The sequence below is a fragment of the Berghia stephanieae genome, chromosome 14 (genome assembly GCF_034508935.2).
Source record: "Berghia stephanieae isolate SIO BIC M18660-M18661 chromosome 14, UCSD_Bste_1.3, whole genome shotgun sequence".
Taxonomy (NCBI): Eukaryota; Metazoa; Mollusca; class Gastropoda; order Nudibranchia; family Aeolidiidae; genus Berghia; species Berghia stephanieae.
Genome location: NC_088373.1, coordinates 19,381,780 through 19,396,779, shown reverse-complemented (window position 1 = coordinate 19,396,779; position 15,000 = coordinate 19,381,780). Strand labels below are relative to the sequence as shown.

General features: G+C 33.6%; 2 protein-coding genes across 3 annotated transcripts in view; one reads left to right on the top strand and one right to left on the bottom strand.

Annotated features, from left to right (window-relative positions):
* Positions 1–15,000, bottom strand: part of LOC144959462 (uncharacterized) — a 382,226-nt gene that overhangs the window by 276,752 nt on the left and 90,474 nt on the right. The window lies entirely within an intron of this gene.
* LOC144959463 (uncharacterized) overlaps positions 1–15,000 on the top strand; it is a 189,690-nt gene that overhangs the window by 172,459 nt on the left and 2,231 nt on the right. Inside the window, exons 5-11 of one of the 2 annotated variants that reach the window (XM_078892066.1) lie at positions 3,977–4,208; positions 5,738–5,956; positions 7,989–8,069; positions 9,368–9,685; positions 10,917–11,216; positions 11,973–12,272; positions 13,107–13,454. In XM_078892066.1, the coding sequence (XP_078748192.1) occupies positions 3,977–4,208; positions 5,738–5,956; positions 7,989–8,069; positions 9,368–9,685; positions 10,917–11,216; positions 11,973–12,272; positions 13,107–13,454 (1,798 nt within the window). Of the gene's footprint in view, positions 1–3,976; positions 4,209–5,737; positions 5,957–7,988; positions 8,070–9,367; positions 9,686–10,916; positions 11,217–11,972; positions 12,273–13,106; positions 13,789–15,000 lie in introns of those variants that run through there. The other variant, XM_078892067.1, reaches the window with a different exon arrangement.

Here is a 15,000-nt window from a genome sequence, read left to right as displayed (position 1 = left end):
TCCATATTTTCACTCATTGAAATGCAAATTGGGTTGATGTTTTGTGAGAATACGGGAAAAGTACTTATCATAATCCAATGAAATTTGAAATATAAATAGAAGAAATGTGCATATATAACCTTGTGAGCGACAAAATCTCTCCTCTTTGTAGTTTTAGAAATATTGTACTCCAAAGAGTAAAAATCTATTTTTAACGGTCTTCTGTTAATTGTACGAGTTTTGTCGCATGACATAATCTAAAATGACCTCTTTTCTAACTGTGTGCCAACTTTCAGTCATATTCATCGATAAACAGCTTCGTAATTAATTTTTTAAAATACCATGTACGGAACGGCTTCGTCCTATATTTTGTCACGAATTTGGGCACTTCGTGAGCGAAAAAGAGGCCCAAAGATTTGTGCGGGATAGTCATTGCTATATATATATATATATATATCGATGGCGTCGCGCGCAAACCGTCTAAGTATATATATATATATATATATATATATATATATATATATATATATATATATATATATATATATATTGTGTGTGTGTGTGTGTGTGTGTGTGTCACAAAAAAATTCGCCACTTTTTGTCGGCTTATAACTCTAATAATTTTCTTGGATCTCTTTCTCAATTAAAAAAAATCGTTATACACAGAATTTCATGAATGTGAATTGATAAACGAATGAAGTACATTCATTTTTCAAAACCATATTCAGAAATACAATATCAGTGAAACGTGTAGCAACATTACAGAAAGTAAAATGGCGATGATCTTAACTTTTGTTGCCATTTATTAGAAAACATTAATTGTGTCACCTTTTACATTATTTTCATCATAGTTCTCATCATGTAAAATCGTCTATGTAGCACACTCACATACCTATTTTGGTCCAGCAATTACAAAGCTAACACTTTACGGGATCAATAACACCACCGTTCTCTTTAATGACACATCATATTCTCTTTTTCATACTTGAAATTCACTTTCGAATTTTTTTTAAAAATACCACCTGTCAAAATACCTTTTCATGGCCGCAGTGTCTTTGTTAAGCGTTGTTTCTATATCTTCCCAGTTTCTTGATTGGTATGCTAAGGCCCAGTCATCTGCATATCCTAGTTTTGTGGAAGTTGTTTGAGGCATGTCGTTTATGTAGACGTTAAACAATGCTGGTGCTACGACTGAGCCTTGTGGTACTCCATTTTTTTATTCTTCTGACTTTGCTGGTATTGCCACGAAGTACCACATGGAAATTTCTAGGTCATGTCATATATGAGAGAAGTTTCAAGATTTTTCTGCATGGAATTATTTTTGCAAGTTTCAGCATCAAGCCACCAGTCCACACTGTGTCATACGCAGCAGAGATATCAATAAACACTGTGCCTGTTTTTAATTTCTTTTCAAATCCATTTTCAATTAAGGAGGTGAGGGCAAGGACCTGCTCGGTTGTGCATCTATTTCGTTGAAACCAATTGGGATTATAGGATTCAAGTACGGGGTTATTCTTGTTAATATTATTTTTTTCTAGTAGTTTGTAGAGGCAACATAGTAGAGAGATGGGTCTATAGCTAGATGGCTCTGTTGCTGGTTTTCCTGGTTTGAGGATGGCTATAACTCTAGCATGTTTCCATGTTTGTGGGTATCTTCCTATGTCAAGTATGTCAAACATTACGGCAGCCAACCAGTTCTTTGCGTTGTGTCCTAGGTGTGTTATCATATCTGGATATATGCCATCGATCCCTGACAGATATTTTGACAGGTGGTATTTAAAAATGAATACGACAAAAACAGTTGCAACTGCATTTCATCTTAACAACAGGGAATCAAAACGAAAACGGATGATCAAGATTGACGACACAACACTACCATTTGATCAAAATCCAAAATACCTCGGAGTGACACTGGATAGACGGCTGACCTATAGAACCCATCTTGAGGGTACAGCAAGAAAGATAGGGAAACAAAATTGTCTACTCAGAAAACTGGCAGGAACAATATGGAGTGCATCGCAAATTCTTCTCAGAACATCAACCCCGGCCCTTTGCAACAGTGTGGCAGAATATTGTGCTCCTGTTTGTACGAGAAGTGCCCATACAAACCTTGTTGATGCAAAACTAAGAGACTCGATGCGAATAGTAACTGGATGCCTGAAATCAACTCCAACACAATGGCTGCCAGTCATGAGCGCCATAGCACCACCCCACTTGAGGAGAGAGGATGCAACACAGAAATGGATATCCAGAGCTGAAGAAGATAGTGGAACTCCTCTGCAAACCATATACAAAACTGCGCCCCCAACATCAAGACTAAAATCTCGTTCACCTTTCTCCCTATCAAAGAAAGAAAACTACAACACGCAAGAAGCCTGGTGCGAGGAATGGAAAAGGAATAAACCAACAGGAGGGGAACTAATTGAAGATCCCTGTAAAAGTCTCCCAGGTCTACAGGATCAATCAAGAAAATACTGGGTAGCTGCAAATAGACTACCGTCAAAACATACAAGAACAGCTGCCAACATGCACAAATGGGGGCTCCAAGAATCACCAACATGCCCAAAGTTCAACCAATCACCAAAAGATGCAAACCACCTCGTACTAGATTGCCCAGAGACAAAACTTGAAGGGGGATTTGAAACCATCAACAAATGAGATGATGACTTCAGAACCTTGATTGATACCTTGAACATAGAAGTGTAGCCGAACGATACTACTTCTACTTCCGAATTTACTCAATGGTTATCTCCTCCCAGCATAAAATAATTCTTTCTCTCGATATTTTCTTTTATGAATGCGGATCTTTGTCCACTATAAATCTTCTCGGTAAAGGAATTCCAAACTGCGTAATCCATTGGATTTAGGTCGAGTGATTGAGTTGACTAATTTTCTTTCTCTTGGAAATATTCTTTCTCCGAAGAAAAGCTTGTGTTCTTTTGCTCATATGGGATGAAGTAATATTGAAAAATGTAATTCTTTCCTGGATAAAGGCGTTCACAAATGATTATCTTACAATAGTTTCATATAGTTATCAGTATTGAACTTAGTCTGTGTTGTGTCAATGACGTTTTTTTGGGTCTTACCATCCATGAAATATCAACTGAAACCATTTTGTTCTTTAAAAACAATTTTGTTCATGATATAGCCTGTTGATTGGTTGGTGTTTGTCATTTTTTCTGTCCATACACTACTTTGGCGTTAGGACTATTTTTTTTCCCTTCTAAAATAAAATCCTCTTCGTCAACGAACACAATCATTTTAACGTCTTCTGTAGAAAACCTATTTAGTAGCTTCCTTGCTTTATGTTTTCGTTTATTCATTAACACACGGGTAGGCCATCTTGATGTTCTTACCCTTTTAAATACTTTGGAATTTAGTTCTTTTCCCAAGCTATTGTGCACAGACGTTTCCAAGGCGTCGCAACGAGTATCTTCTCCAGTGAATTACAACGCACAATTGCGGCAATAATTTGCGTCATCTCTTCGACGATATATTTAAATTTGTAGGTGGTGTTACCAGGTTGTATATTATCAAAAAGTGATCATTTAATTATTTTGATATTTTGGAATTCCATTAACAAATTGGTAGTTCTAATAATAGTGAAAATTCTGAAAATATAACTTGATAACTTTTTACAATAGAATGGTATAAACAGCGGTGCCATTTTGTGACTCCTGATTCATGGAATGATTCAAATTTTATTCTTTGTTCCTTGTAAGTGCCCATGTTTTGCATTTCTAAACAAAGGACATATTTGAAAAGAGACTTGTAGAGCTTGATATTTTTTGTTCCTTCTGTTTTTGGTTTTTATCCCTTATAAATACGTCTCAAGATTTCTCGAAAGATATAAATATCATAGGGAATGTTTGAACAAAGTATTTCAAGATATCAAATCTAGAGACCCATTATTACATTTTGCTTATAAAACGTGTTATGTTATTATAGAATTCTATAACTAATTCCAATACCAATATCATCATACTCTCTTCTACAGACATGGAAATCCGTGACATCAGGATATATAAACTCCAAGAAAACGACAGATGAAGGTAATGACCCACCCCGTTCTTTTTACTACAACTACGAATATGAATTGAATCTACCCATCAATCAGCTTAGCGGTGCTGGGAAATATGACTTTAGATTTACAGCATACATGGATTTGACAGATCTAGGATGGGATAGATCAGTGGAGAAGTCAGGCGGTCCTACAGGATTGAATCTTGGTATGTTTTGAATTATAATAATAATAACAATAATTCTTCTTCTTCTTCTTCTTCTTCTTCTTCTTCTTCTTCTTCTTCTTCTTCTTCTTCTTCTTCTTCTTCTTCTTCTTCTTCTTCTTCTTCTTCTTCTTCTTCTTCTTCTTCTTCTTCTTCTTCTTCTTCTTCTTCTTCTTATTATTATTATTATTATTAGTATTATTGTTATTATTATTATTATTATTATTATTATTATTATTATTATTATTATTATTATTATTATTATTATTATTATTATTATAGTAGTAGTAGTATAGTAGTAGTAGTAGTAGTAGTAGTAGTAGTAGTAGTAGTAGTAGTAGTAGTAGTAGTAGTAGTAGTAGTAGTAGTAGTAGTAGTAGTAGTAGTAGTAGTAGTAGTAGTAGTAGTAGTAGTAATAGTAGTAATAATAGTAGTGCTAGTAGTACTAGTAGTATTATGATGATTATATTATTACAGTCATTTGTAGATACATAAATTATGATAAAGATTTATTGCGAAAAAAAACAACATTTGACAACATGTCACCCCGTATGTCATAATATTTTGAATCGTTACACTTTACAAACCTTCCATATCGACAAATAAAAAGCAAACAAACAAAACAATCCAGATCATTAGTACCGGATGTGCCATAATATGGAGTAAATAAAAAATTAACAAGTTGCAAATATCTTTGATTCTTGAATTCATAGGACTTGCACATTGGGAGCCAATACACACATGTTACAACAGGTGAATCAAGCAAGAGGAGTGCATTGTAAATTAATCTCTCACTCTCCTCATTATAGACTCTATAACCCAAGAAGTTTTGGGCAGACACTCGCTATTCTTTGTGACTCCTTGATATGTTATTCTATTGGCTGTTTATAGCAAGCACAATTCTTTTACATTACGCACCATGAAATTGGATGTATTCATTCCATCAACAACTTTGTCCCATCAATGAAATACCGTGTTCACGTCTTTTTATATGGGTCGACGTCAACATACACCGCCTTAACACGATCTTCCTGTTCATGTTTATGTGATAATGATGTCTTACATTACATTATTTCCTCTCAATGTTTTATATGTAAGTAAATAAGTTGTCATTTAGAGGCTTGAGTCCCATGTAGTCGGAACTTATCCCGGATCCAACAGCGTGAAACGGACAATAGGAATTGTTCGCTACTCAAGTGATAGAACGCTATATTTCGGAAAGCAGTTTTCGCCTGGTAGACCAGACCGAGCTACTCGATCACTGCTGAGTGACACGGAGGTGAGCGAAGGAAAAAAAACTTGACAATCCCATAGTGATATGGTGCACGCAAAAACAAATGAAGGAAAAAAGGTCTCCTTTCTGACATAGATGATTTACGAGATATTTATATATTTTGAATCTCTCATTCATTCAAGGCATAAGACTTTAATAATTTGTTCTGTATTCATTACTGGTCATTTCAATTCATTACTCACGCATCTCATATATAGTCTACTAATACTATATAGATGTCACCGATCTCATTCCCCAGTGTTACCAGAAGTAGAAATGATAAATTGCCCCAGTGTCGGAGATTCAACCCAAGGTTACATCAAAGAAGGGGACACAACTAGGACATGTCAGTGTCATCTGAAGGAAGTAGGAAAACCCCCAGGTGTACCACAATGGCTGAATTCAGATGGAAATCTTGTTGGAAATACAATCAACAATGGAAACATCTTATCTCTACCTGTCATCTATAACCCTAATGGTGGGTGATTATTACATATTTTATATTTGTGTCAAATTTACCCATTTTGTATTTGTTCTTTAATGTAAATGCTATTATAAAAAATGAATTTAGATTCTCAACCTTTTCATTGTGGGGCTTCGCAATTATCCAACCCGTTCAAATGTAATTTTTCCAAACATTAATTTGATTTCAATATATACTCTATAATAAATATTATATAATATCTTGGTAGGGCCAAAAAATTTTAGGTGAAGCGTGGCTTATCGGTACGATATGTACTTTTTACCGGAAAGGTACCAAGTTCGATCAACGCCGCTGTGTTGTGTCGCCTTGACCAAGTCACCTCGCCCTGCCTCAATATGCGGCACTGCATTGCTTCTTAGGCCTCTCTTATCTTAGTCTTCCCTTGGGGTAGACTGTAGAAACACATTACTCATATCGGATGAATAGAGGGAATATTAAATAGAACAGCTTGCATTAGTAGGGTTCAGTACTTGGACCCGTTCTTTTTGTTCTGTACGTTGGCCCTCAGTGTAAAATCATCAGAAGTTTCGGTCTGTCTTACCATCAATACGCTGATGATACGCAATTGTACTGCGTTTCCAATACGAGAAATTTACAAGAAGTATCAGCCAATGATAAAAATTGTATCCAAAGTGTTAAGACATGGATGAATGAGAACAGACTGAAACTGAATGATGATAAGACGGAGGTGCTGTATGTGGGGAACAGGAAGTGGAAAAGTGAGATAGATTTGAAGTTGGGGGATGCCTCCATTCAAATTGTTGACAAAGTGAAAAACCTTGGCACATTCTTAGACTCTGTACTGCCGATGGAGCATCAGGTTAATAATTTGGTTAGATCTCTCTTTTTTGAACTAAAAAAGATTACTTCCATTAGACGGTTCATATCTGAGGATGTGACCAAGCACCTGGTTGTGTCCCTCGTACTATCGAAATTGGATTATTGTAATGCTCTGTTGTTTGGCGTTTCGCTATACAATCTGAGACGTCTTCAGATTGTCCAAAACAGCGCTGCCAGACTAGTATTCATGAAGCGTAGGTGCGACTCTGCCGGACCTCTACTTCATGACCTGCATTGGCTGCCTGTTGGGAAAAGGATTAAATTCAAAGCTTGTGTTTTAGTGTATCGTTGTCTTGAAGGTACTACCCCTTCCTACCTTTCGGAACTAAATGAAAGATATTCAAAACTCTGCCCCTTACGTTCGGCCAGTGATTCCACAAAACTAGTTGTCCCTCGAATTCGGAAAAATGCTGGAATGAGATCCTTTTCTCATTTCTGACCCTCTATTTGGAACGCCTTACCGCTCTCTTAAAACATAATATTTGTTTCGATTTTAGTAGTTGGTATGAGAAGCAAGATAGGTTTGGTTTGTGTTGTGTGTTGTGTTATGTGTGTGTATGTGTGTGCGTGTGTGTGTGTGCTTGTGTGTGTAAATGATTATGTTTCAGCCAAAGTAATTTGTAATTTAAGCGCTTCGAGTCTGGTGTCTCGGAGTTATAGCGCTAAATAAGTTTTCAGCATTATTATTAGTACTTGCTTACACCTTGTAAACAGGAGTCGCTTACAGAGATTGAATCTGATAGATGTGAGATATCTGTTCAAGGGAATCAAAATATAAATGTGCCTGTGTTATAAATGAAGCTATAAATAAATTATTTACATTTACAAGATTCTAACATAATTGTTGCCATCAAGATGCGATCGACATAATGATTCAGAAGGTCTTTGTTGTCCATGAAAAATGGAGTAAATTTAGTCACGTTATTAATTATGTGCTCGGTGAAAGAACGTCAATGATTGGTCGTTTGGTCATTAATATAGCGGTATTGGACAGAATATTTGATGAGTGTTTTTGAAACTTAAATTAGATTACACAATAATTCACAAACAGGCCTGGTACATGTCACATTACAAAACTTGGACCATTATTCAGTCATTTAAAAAAATAAAGAGAAACTGTTTGCGAAGAATACAAATTTGATATCATAAAACATTCATGTTACTTCCATATTTCTTCTATCTGCAGACCAACGTCCAAGCTACATATGTAGAGGATATTCTAATCTTGGAGCTGGAAATTCTTTTTCTTATACTCCAAAATTTTCCTGTAAGTTCGATTTGGCATTTTGTATTTTTGTTTCCAGATAAATAAACAGGGCATAATATTCCTGTTAGGCGTGTTGTATTGGATTTCGACTTTACAAAACAACAATAAAAAATATAGATATTTTCATTTGATAATTATGTAGATCCTAGATTTATCTATGGGAAACAAAGAGAACATGAAAAAATAATATATTCTTGAGTAGTAGTAGTAGTAGTAGTAGTAGTAGTAGTAGTAGTAGTAGTAGTAGTAGTAGTAGTAGTAGTAGTAGTAGTAGTAGTAGTAGTAGTAGTAGTAGTAGTAATAGTAGTAGTAGTAGTAGTAGTAGTAGTAGTAGTAGTAGTAGTAGTAGTAGTAGTAGTAGTAGTAGTAGTAGTAGTAGTAGTAGTAGTAGTAGTAGTAGTAGTAGTAGTAGTAGTAGTAGTAGTAGTAGTAGTATTAGTAGTTATAGTAGTAGTATTACTACCTTTACTACTACTACTACTACTACTACTACTACTACTACTACTACTACTACTACTACTACTACTACTACAACTACTACTACGACTACTACTACTACTACTATTACTGCTACTAACTTATATCATAAAATCGAGATGACACAAGTGTTTGCTACATTATCTCAAAGTGAGTGATTCAGAATTACATTATTGTGTCAATAAGAAACAAGATGCCAACAGCAGGTTGCCACCCCAGAATGTTCTTATGTTAAAACAATTTTTTCCTCTTCTTGGACATGCTTTTCATTGCTTAATATTGAACTTCTACACAGTTTGATTTTTATTTGGCCACCATCATCGGCCATGATGTCATACATAACTTTATGAAACCAAAAGTCCTCCCACCCCCCTCTTCACAAGAGACTATGCCGGAGTGATGTTGGTGATAATAAGGTATTCTTTACTAAAATTACCAGAAATATGAAATGTTATTCTTTGTCACATTATAAAATTAATCATTGTCTTAAAAGCCATTAAAATTAGCACAAGTTTCATACATTTTAGAATATTTAAATCTATTTATTTTTTGCACCCATTTCACCGTAGTTTATTAACGTCTTGTTAAAATTGCAAGTATTATGTACTTTTTAAATTACCCATGTCTTATACTCGTAATATTTATGAAAAAATCAATTTCAGCATCTAAATCATCCCTGGGTCAGTAGGACGTATATGATATCATTATATGTCTAACAACGTTCTATGAATGTAATGAGTTTAACATGACTACCTCTGTTAACCTTCAAAATAGCAAAATAAATAAACCTTAATTTAACAACGTGTGTTTCCAATTTTTAGATGGTCCAAGTAGAATAATTGTGACCTTGCATGACAACAAAGAACCTGCCACCATGAATAAATGTGAATCTACATCCTCATTTGACATGTACTGTGACATGGCCATTGCCAATGTAAATCCCAGACCTACAATGACAGTTACAGCAAGTGACAGAAGTGTCATTACACCAGGAGAACAAACTAAGTCATTAGACTATTACAGATACAAGTACAAAGTAGTCCCAGAGAAAGGAGGAATTCTTACCATTACGTGTAAGGCAACCAACGCCATCTTTGATGACCTAAAAACAGAGGAAAGTAAAAGTATTACAGTACAAGGTAAGTTTATGTTATGCTATTGTTTAAAATATTTTGATATCACTGAAAAGTGCTGAATTTAAAAGATATATTTAGTTCCCACCAGCTGTGCGAAAAGTAATTTTTTCATTTAAATAATCAACAAGCAATCAAATTAATGTTAGATGTACAACGGATAAGAAAATTAATTAATTATTCTTTGTCATTCTAAGAAGTTACAATCAATCAAATAAAAGTTATAACTACAGCAGATAAACTGATGTTTTAACTCTTCGTATAATTTTCATCAGAAAGTGTTTTTATATATGACAAATGCATCGACTTTTAGTTTGCTGATTCAAAAAAGTGTGAATGAAGCGAGTAAATTGTGAATACAGAAATTTGTTTTTTAAAAGATTTTTTCCTGATGAAATGAAATGTAAAGCGGAATAATAACAACTGTAAATGTAATACAGTAGTTTATAAAGACACATCAATTATATTTTATTTTGATACTAGTTACAGACCATCCTGATATGAAGAACACTCCCATCTAATATCTTGTCTTGAAGATATGTATTTCGTGATTTTTATAAAGTTTACTTTACCTTAAACTTTAAAAATAAAAGAATACATGTATTTTATTCTTTTAAAAGCATAGATAAACAAAAATAAGCTTGGCATATAGTACTAAAAAAGACCACGATGTCCAATATGTGTTTGTAAAATAGTTTTATTTCAAACATATATCTAGACGTTTAATATTATATTGGATAATTCTACAGAAAGAAAAGCCGTCATTACAAACATAAAAGTAAGAGTAAATATAATATCTATGTCCATTAATAATTTTATTTAATCTTAGTTTATTCATCTTTTCGATTTTAAGAACTACACAAATAATGCGTATATTTCTCCAATGACGGTAACAATAATTTGTTTGTACCAAAGCAAAAAACTGTTTTATAAGCCATTTCTTCATTATTAACATTATGGTTGATATACCATCTATTCTTTTGCTATTTCTTAATAATCATCATTTAAAAAACGTAAAAACATCAAACTTTTCAGATTCCGATAATAAAACAATCATTATGATTAACAAAGCATAAATGCTACAATAAGTTAGAAAGTTAATAAATGAAATATTTAGAAATTAAGTTAAATCTTCCGAGGTAATATATATATATATATATATATATATATATATATATATATATATATATATATATATATATAAATATACCTTAATCGGTAATACTTATTTCCATAGAACCACCATCTTCTTTACCTGTGATGACAGTCAACAACGGACAACCTGTACCAAATGGCGATGTCGTAACAGTAACCAGCGGTGAAAATGTCGTGGTCAAGTGTCAAGTTTATGGAGGTTATCCAGGGGTCAACAAGGTCATCACGACATGTGCCGGTAAAGAAAATGTCAACAATGGAGAAACAGCTACACAGAATATACGAGTGGAGAAGGAAGATAACAACAAAGGATGTGTGTGTCAGGCTGATCATGTGACCGGATGTTATAATAAAATATCTGAGTTAACCCTGAATGTCCAATGTAAGTAAAAAGTATGGAATAGAATAACAAAAATAAACTACAACTAAGTTAATTGCCACATTATATATTCTATATCATGTTAAGAGTTACTTTAACCAAAATCACGAATGACCTAAAGGCTATGACTGAAGATGAATATATTTGTGATTTGGTGGTGACATTAAGTTAAAACTATATTGACCTCCTGTGTAGAATTATTAAAAATTCAGAATCTTTATGTCTGCAAATGCATAATTATTAGAACAAGACTATTATGTCAAAGTCTAAGAATCATTGACCATCAGTAAAAAATGGTAAAAGTCTTTGTATCACAGATGGTCATTAGACGGAGGAGGTTAACACAGAGTGACAACGTATATAACTAATATAAGGAGATAAAAATGATCTGTACGATAAAATCATTCCAAACCATATTTTTTATAATGGACACATATTTTAGATATTTTCATTGAAATATTGTTCAGTAATTTCCTTCTTTGGCCGAAAGATGAATGTATTCTTTTAAATGTTAACAAATGTTCTTGGTATTTCATACTCTGTCGATATCAATGTAATTAAGCACTTTCATTATTTATCAACTGCTTGTGGTTTGGCTAGAAATCTTTCAAGTGCTGACTGGTATAAATTCTTCGTCAACAAGCAGTAACAAAAGAGATTCTGATCCTAAAGACAATATAGTTTTACCTCCTAAAAGATAAGTCAATAAATATCACATGTTATAATTTCAACCACAATGTGACTTTTAACCCAATACAGACACAGCCACAGTGGAGGAATACAAAGCCAACTCAGAGTCTTCAGAACTGACGGTATCAGCTGATGACACGGTGATCTTTGTGTGTCGTGCCGAGGGCAATCCAAAACCTGATGTGTCAATACAAGGTCAAAGGTCAGATGAATTTGACAATACAGAAGACCAGCCATTGGGATTATATGGCATTACTAAAACAGCAACGAAAAAGATGTCATGCAAGGATACAGACATTTATAGTTGTGTGGCTGACAATAAGTTTGGAGATTGGACGAATAGAAAGGCAGTCACTGTCTTTGTCAAATGTAAGTATTTTATTTCGACTCCGCTTATTATTTAACTAGATTTTTAGTTTTCAAATAAGCCGATGCCAAAAGATGAATTTAATGCAGCGCTCATTTTGATTTAGCAGGTAAGAGGGCTTCTTACCTGTGTAATATTGATATGTGGTCAACGGTATGAAACTCGCTCTGTAATCTCGATGTGAATTATTAAGCTGGAAATTTTTTTTAAAGAGAATTATAAATTAATATTTACCCGGTCACAGAGTCTGAAAGAAAATATAATGACGACAGATTGGCATAAATCTCTATTACTACTTCTTGTTAAGGATTCCGAGTGATAGGTTTGTGTGACAAGATTATTTAGGCAATTAAAACCAGTTCGTGAGTCATTTTGTCCTCGAATATTGTTCTAAAGGGAATCAAGTTCTTAGTTGATAAAGAGAACTCTTCTATGATATAATTGACAGTTGTTTCCTCAAAACATGTAAAAACAAACCTAAATTCTCTCAAATGTTCAAAATTATCAAAACAACATCTGATTGCCAACCATTTTTTTATTTCCCTATAAGTTATGTATAAAGTTATTGGAACGATATATAATTTGCATGTTATCAGTAAATGTGTCGTGTGTATGCAATCAAACGATAGCCTGTGATAATTGTAACATATTACAATTGTTTACCTAACAAAGGAACATGTGAGAGAAGAAGTGGGGAAAAGCGGAGAGAAGAAGGATGGAGATGGGGGGAGGAGGAGAGGTAGGACTATAGCTTTAAAGAGAATCAGAATAAACACATCGATTTCACAATTCTAATGTGACTGATGAATATAAATTACCGCCCAATTTAATTCCAGGTGTACCAGAGCTGCCATCAGACTTTGATACAACAGAGTACACATCAAAGAATGGGACAACTTTGAATGTAATCATTCCCATCATTGGTTACCCCGACCCACAGGCATACACTTTGAAGAAAGTCTCAGACAATAACAGAGGAAGAAGAAGACGTGCTGTGTCATCAGAGATAGTTGATGTCAGCATGTATTATGTGTCATATGTACCAGGGCAACCTCCGGAAGGCACTGTGTATCTAAATATTTCAGGATTCACCAGTAAAAACTCTGGTCAGTATGTATTGACCATTGACAACGGAATTGGCGATGGATTGGACTACAGCTTCAATGTCACGATAGCATCAGCAGGTGTGAAAAACACAAAAAACAATATTTAAATATTTTTCTTTCAATTTGTTGGTTAAAGTTGTAAGAACTGCCTTCAATGTTGCGTCCCATGTTGATCTATCTATGATATAATTGGTCACAGTTTGTCACAGGCCCGGATTGTCACAGGATCCAGATTAGGCAAATAGGGATTAGATAATTTCTTTCCTTTCTTCATTAGACTATAAATCAGATGTACATAATGATGTACAGATACTTAAGTTTTATTTTCTCTTGCCTATATGAAATTAAGATACCATTATATTTGTTTTAATCTAGAATAGTTTGGTAATACTATATTCGTTTCAGACTTCTCACAACTTCCAGTTGCAATGACGACGTTTTTCACACAAACTGAGTTGATATGTATGAAATCATGCAAAATAAACACAATGATAATAATAATATGTCTAAAAAGAAATATCATGAATCAGATTGCTTTGTTATTTCATTTAAGTATACGATTATTGATGACAATAGTAATTACATGATTTTAACATTGTAGTTATAACTTCATTTCTTCATTCTTTACCTTCAATCTGGTGGTGTAGGATAGTCCTTCTAAAATGTCAATTGAGCTTGTTTTATTTTGTATGCAAATCAAAGCAGTTTTCTCTGCAACACTTCAACAATAGATGTTCTTTCGTGAAAACAAATGAAAAGTAAAATTCAATTCATAAAATCAATCAGTCAGTAACTTTATTTTGGTAAAAATATACGATGTATGTGGCTGGTGTAAATGGTATTCATTTTACTTAAGCACATATCATAAAAAAACGCAAATAAAATGTTTACCAACATGAAATTGAGACACTACATAGAAAAATACTCCCCTTATATTATTGTCTCTAAACTATCATTTCGCCTCGGTGATTAATTATCCTAGGCAGAAGATCCTTTTTAGTGAAATGAATAATAATTTTTATCTCAGAATAATGAAAAATGATATCGGTAGACAAAGAAAACTGAGAGTATTTTCAGCTCACGTTGGTGGTAAGTTTGTCATAGGGACTGTTCACAAATTACACTTGCGGACAAGACTACTGATAAAGAAATTGGATGGTGGTACAGTTATATTTATTTTATAAAGTTACACAATTATGGTATCATTCTCGTATCTACTAGACACAAGAAAGGGAGAGCAACGTATTTTAACACACACACATTTTATTTTATAGAATATATCATCATATTAAATAAAAGAGTTGAATTACAGCTTATTGGATACGAGTCATTTAAATTTGTAAAAAAAAAAAAGCAGGCAGGTATCAATAGATAAATAGACTACTTGGATTAAAAGTAAAAGTAATAAATGATCTATACTATCATCTTTCTTTTTGATTTTTTTTTGCAAAGAACTGTAGAATTAATATCTGTTTTGAAATTATAAAGTATTAGCGCGGTAGGAAATAAATCTCCATATAAATGGCATCTCTGTGTGTTGTCGTTGTTTTTGTTTTTGTTTTTTTGTAGTTGTTGTTTTTTGCTTGATTTTTGTTTCGTTTTTCTTTTATATTTTTTGGTGGTT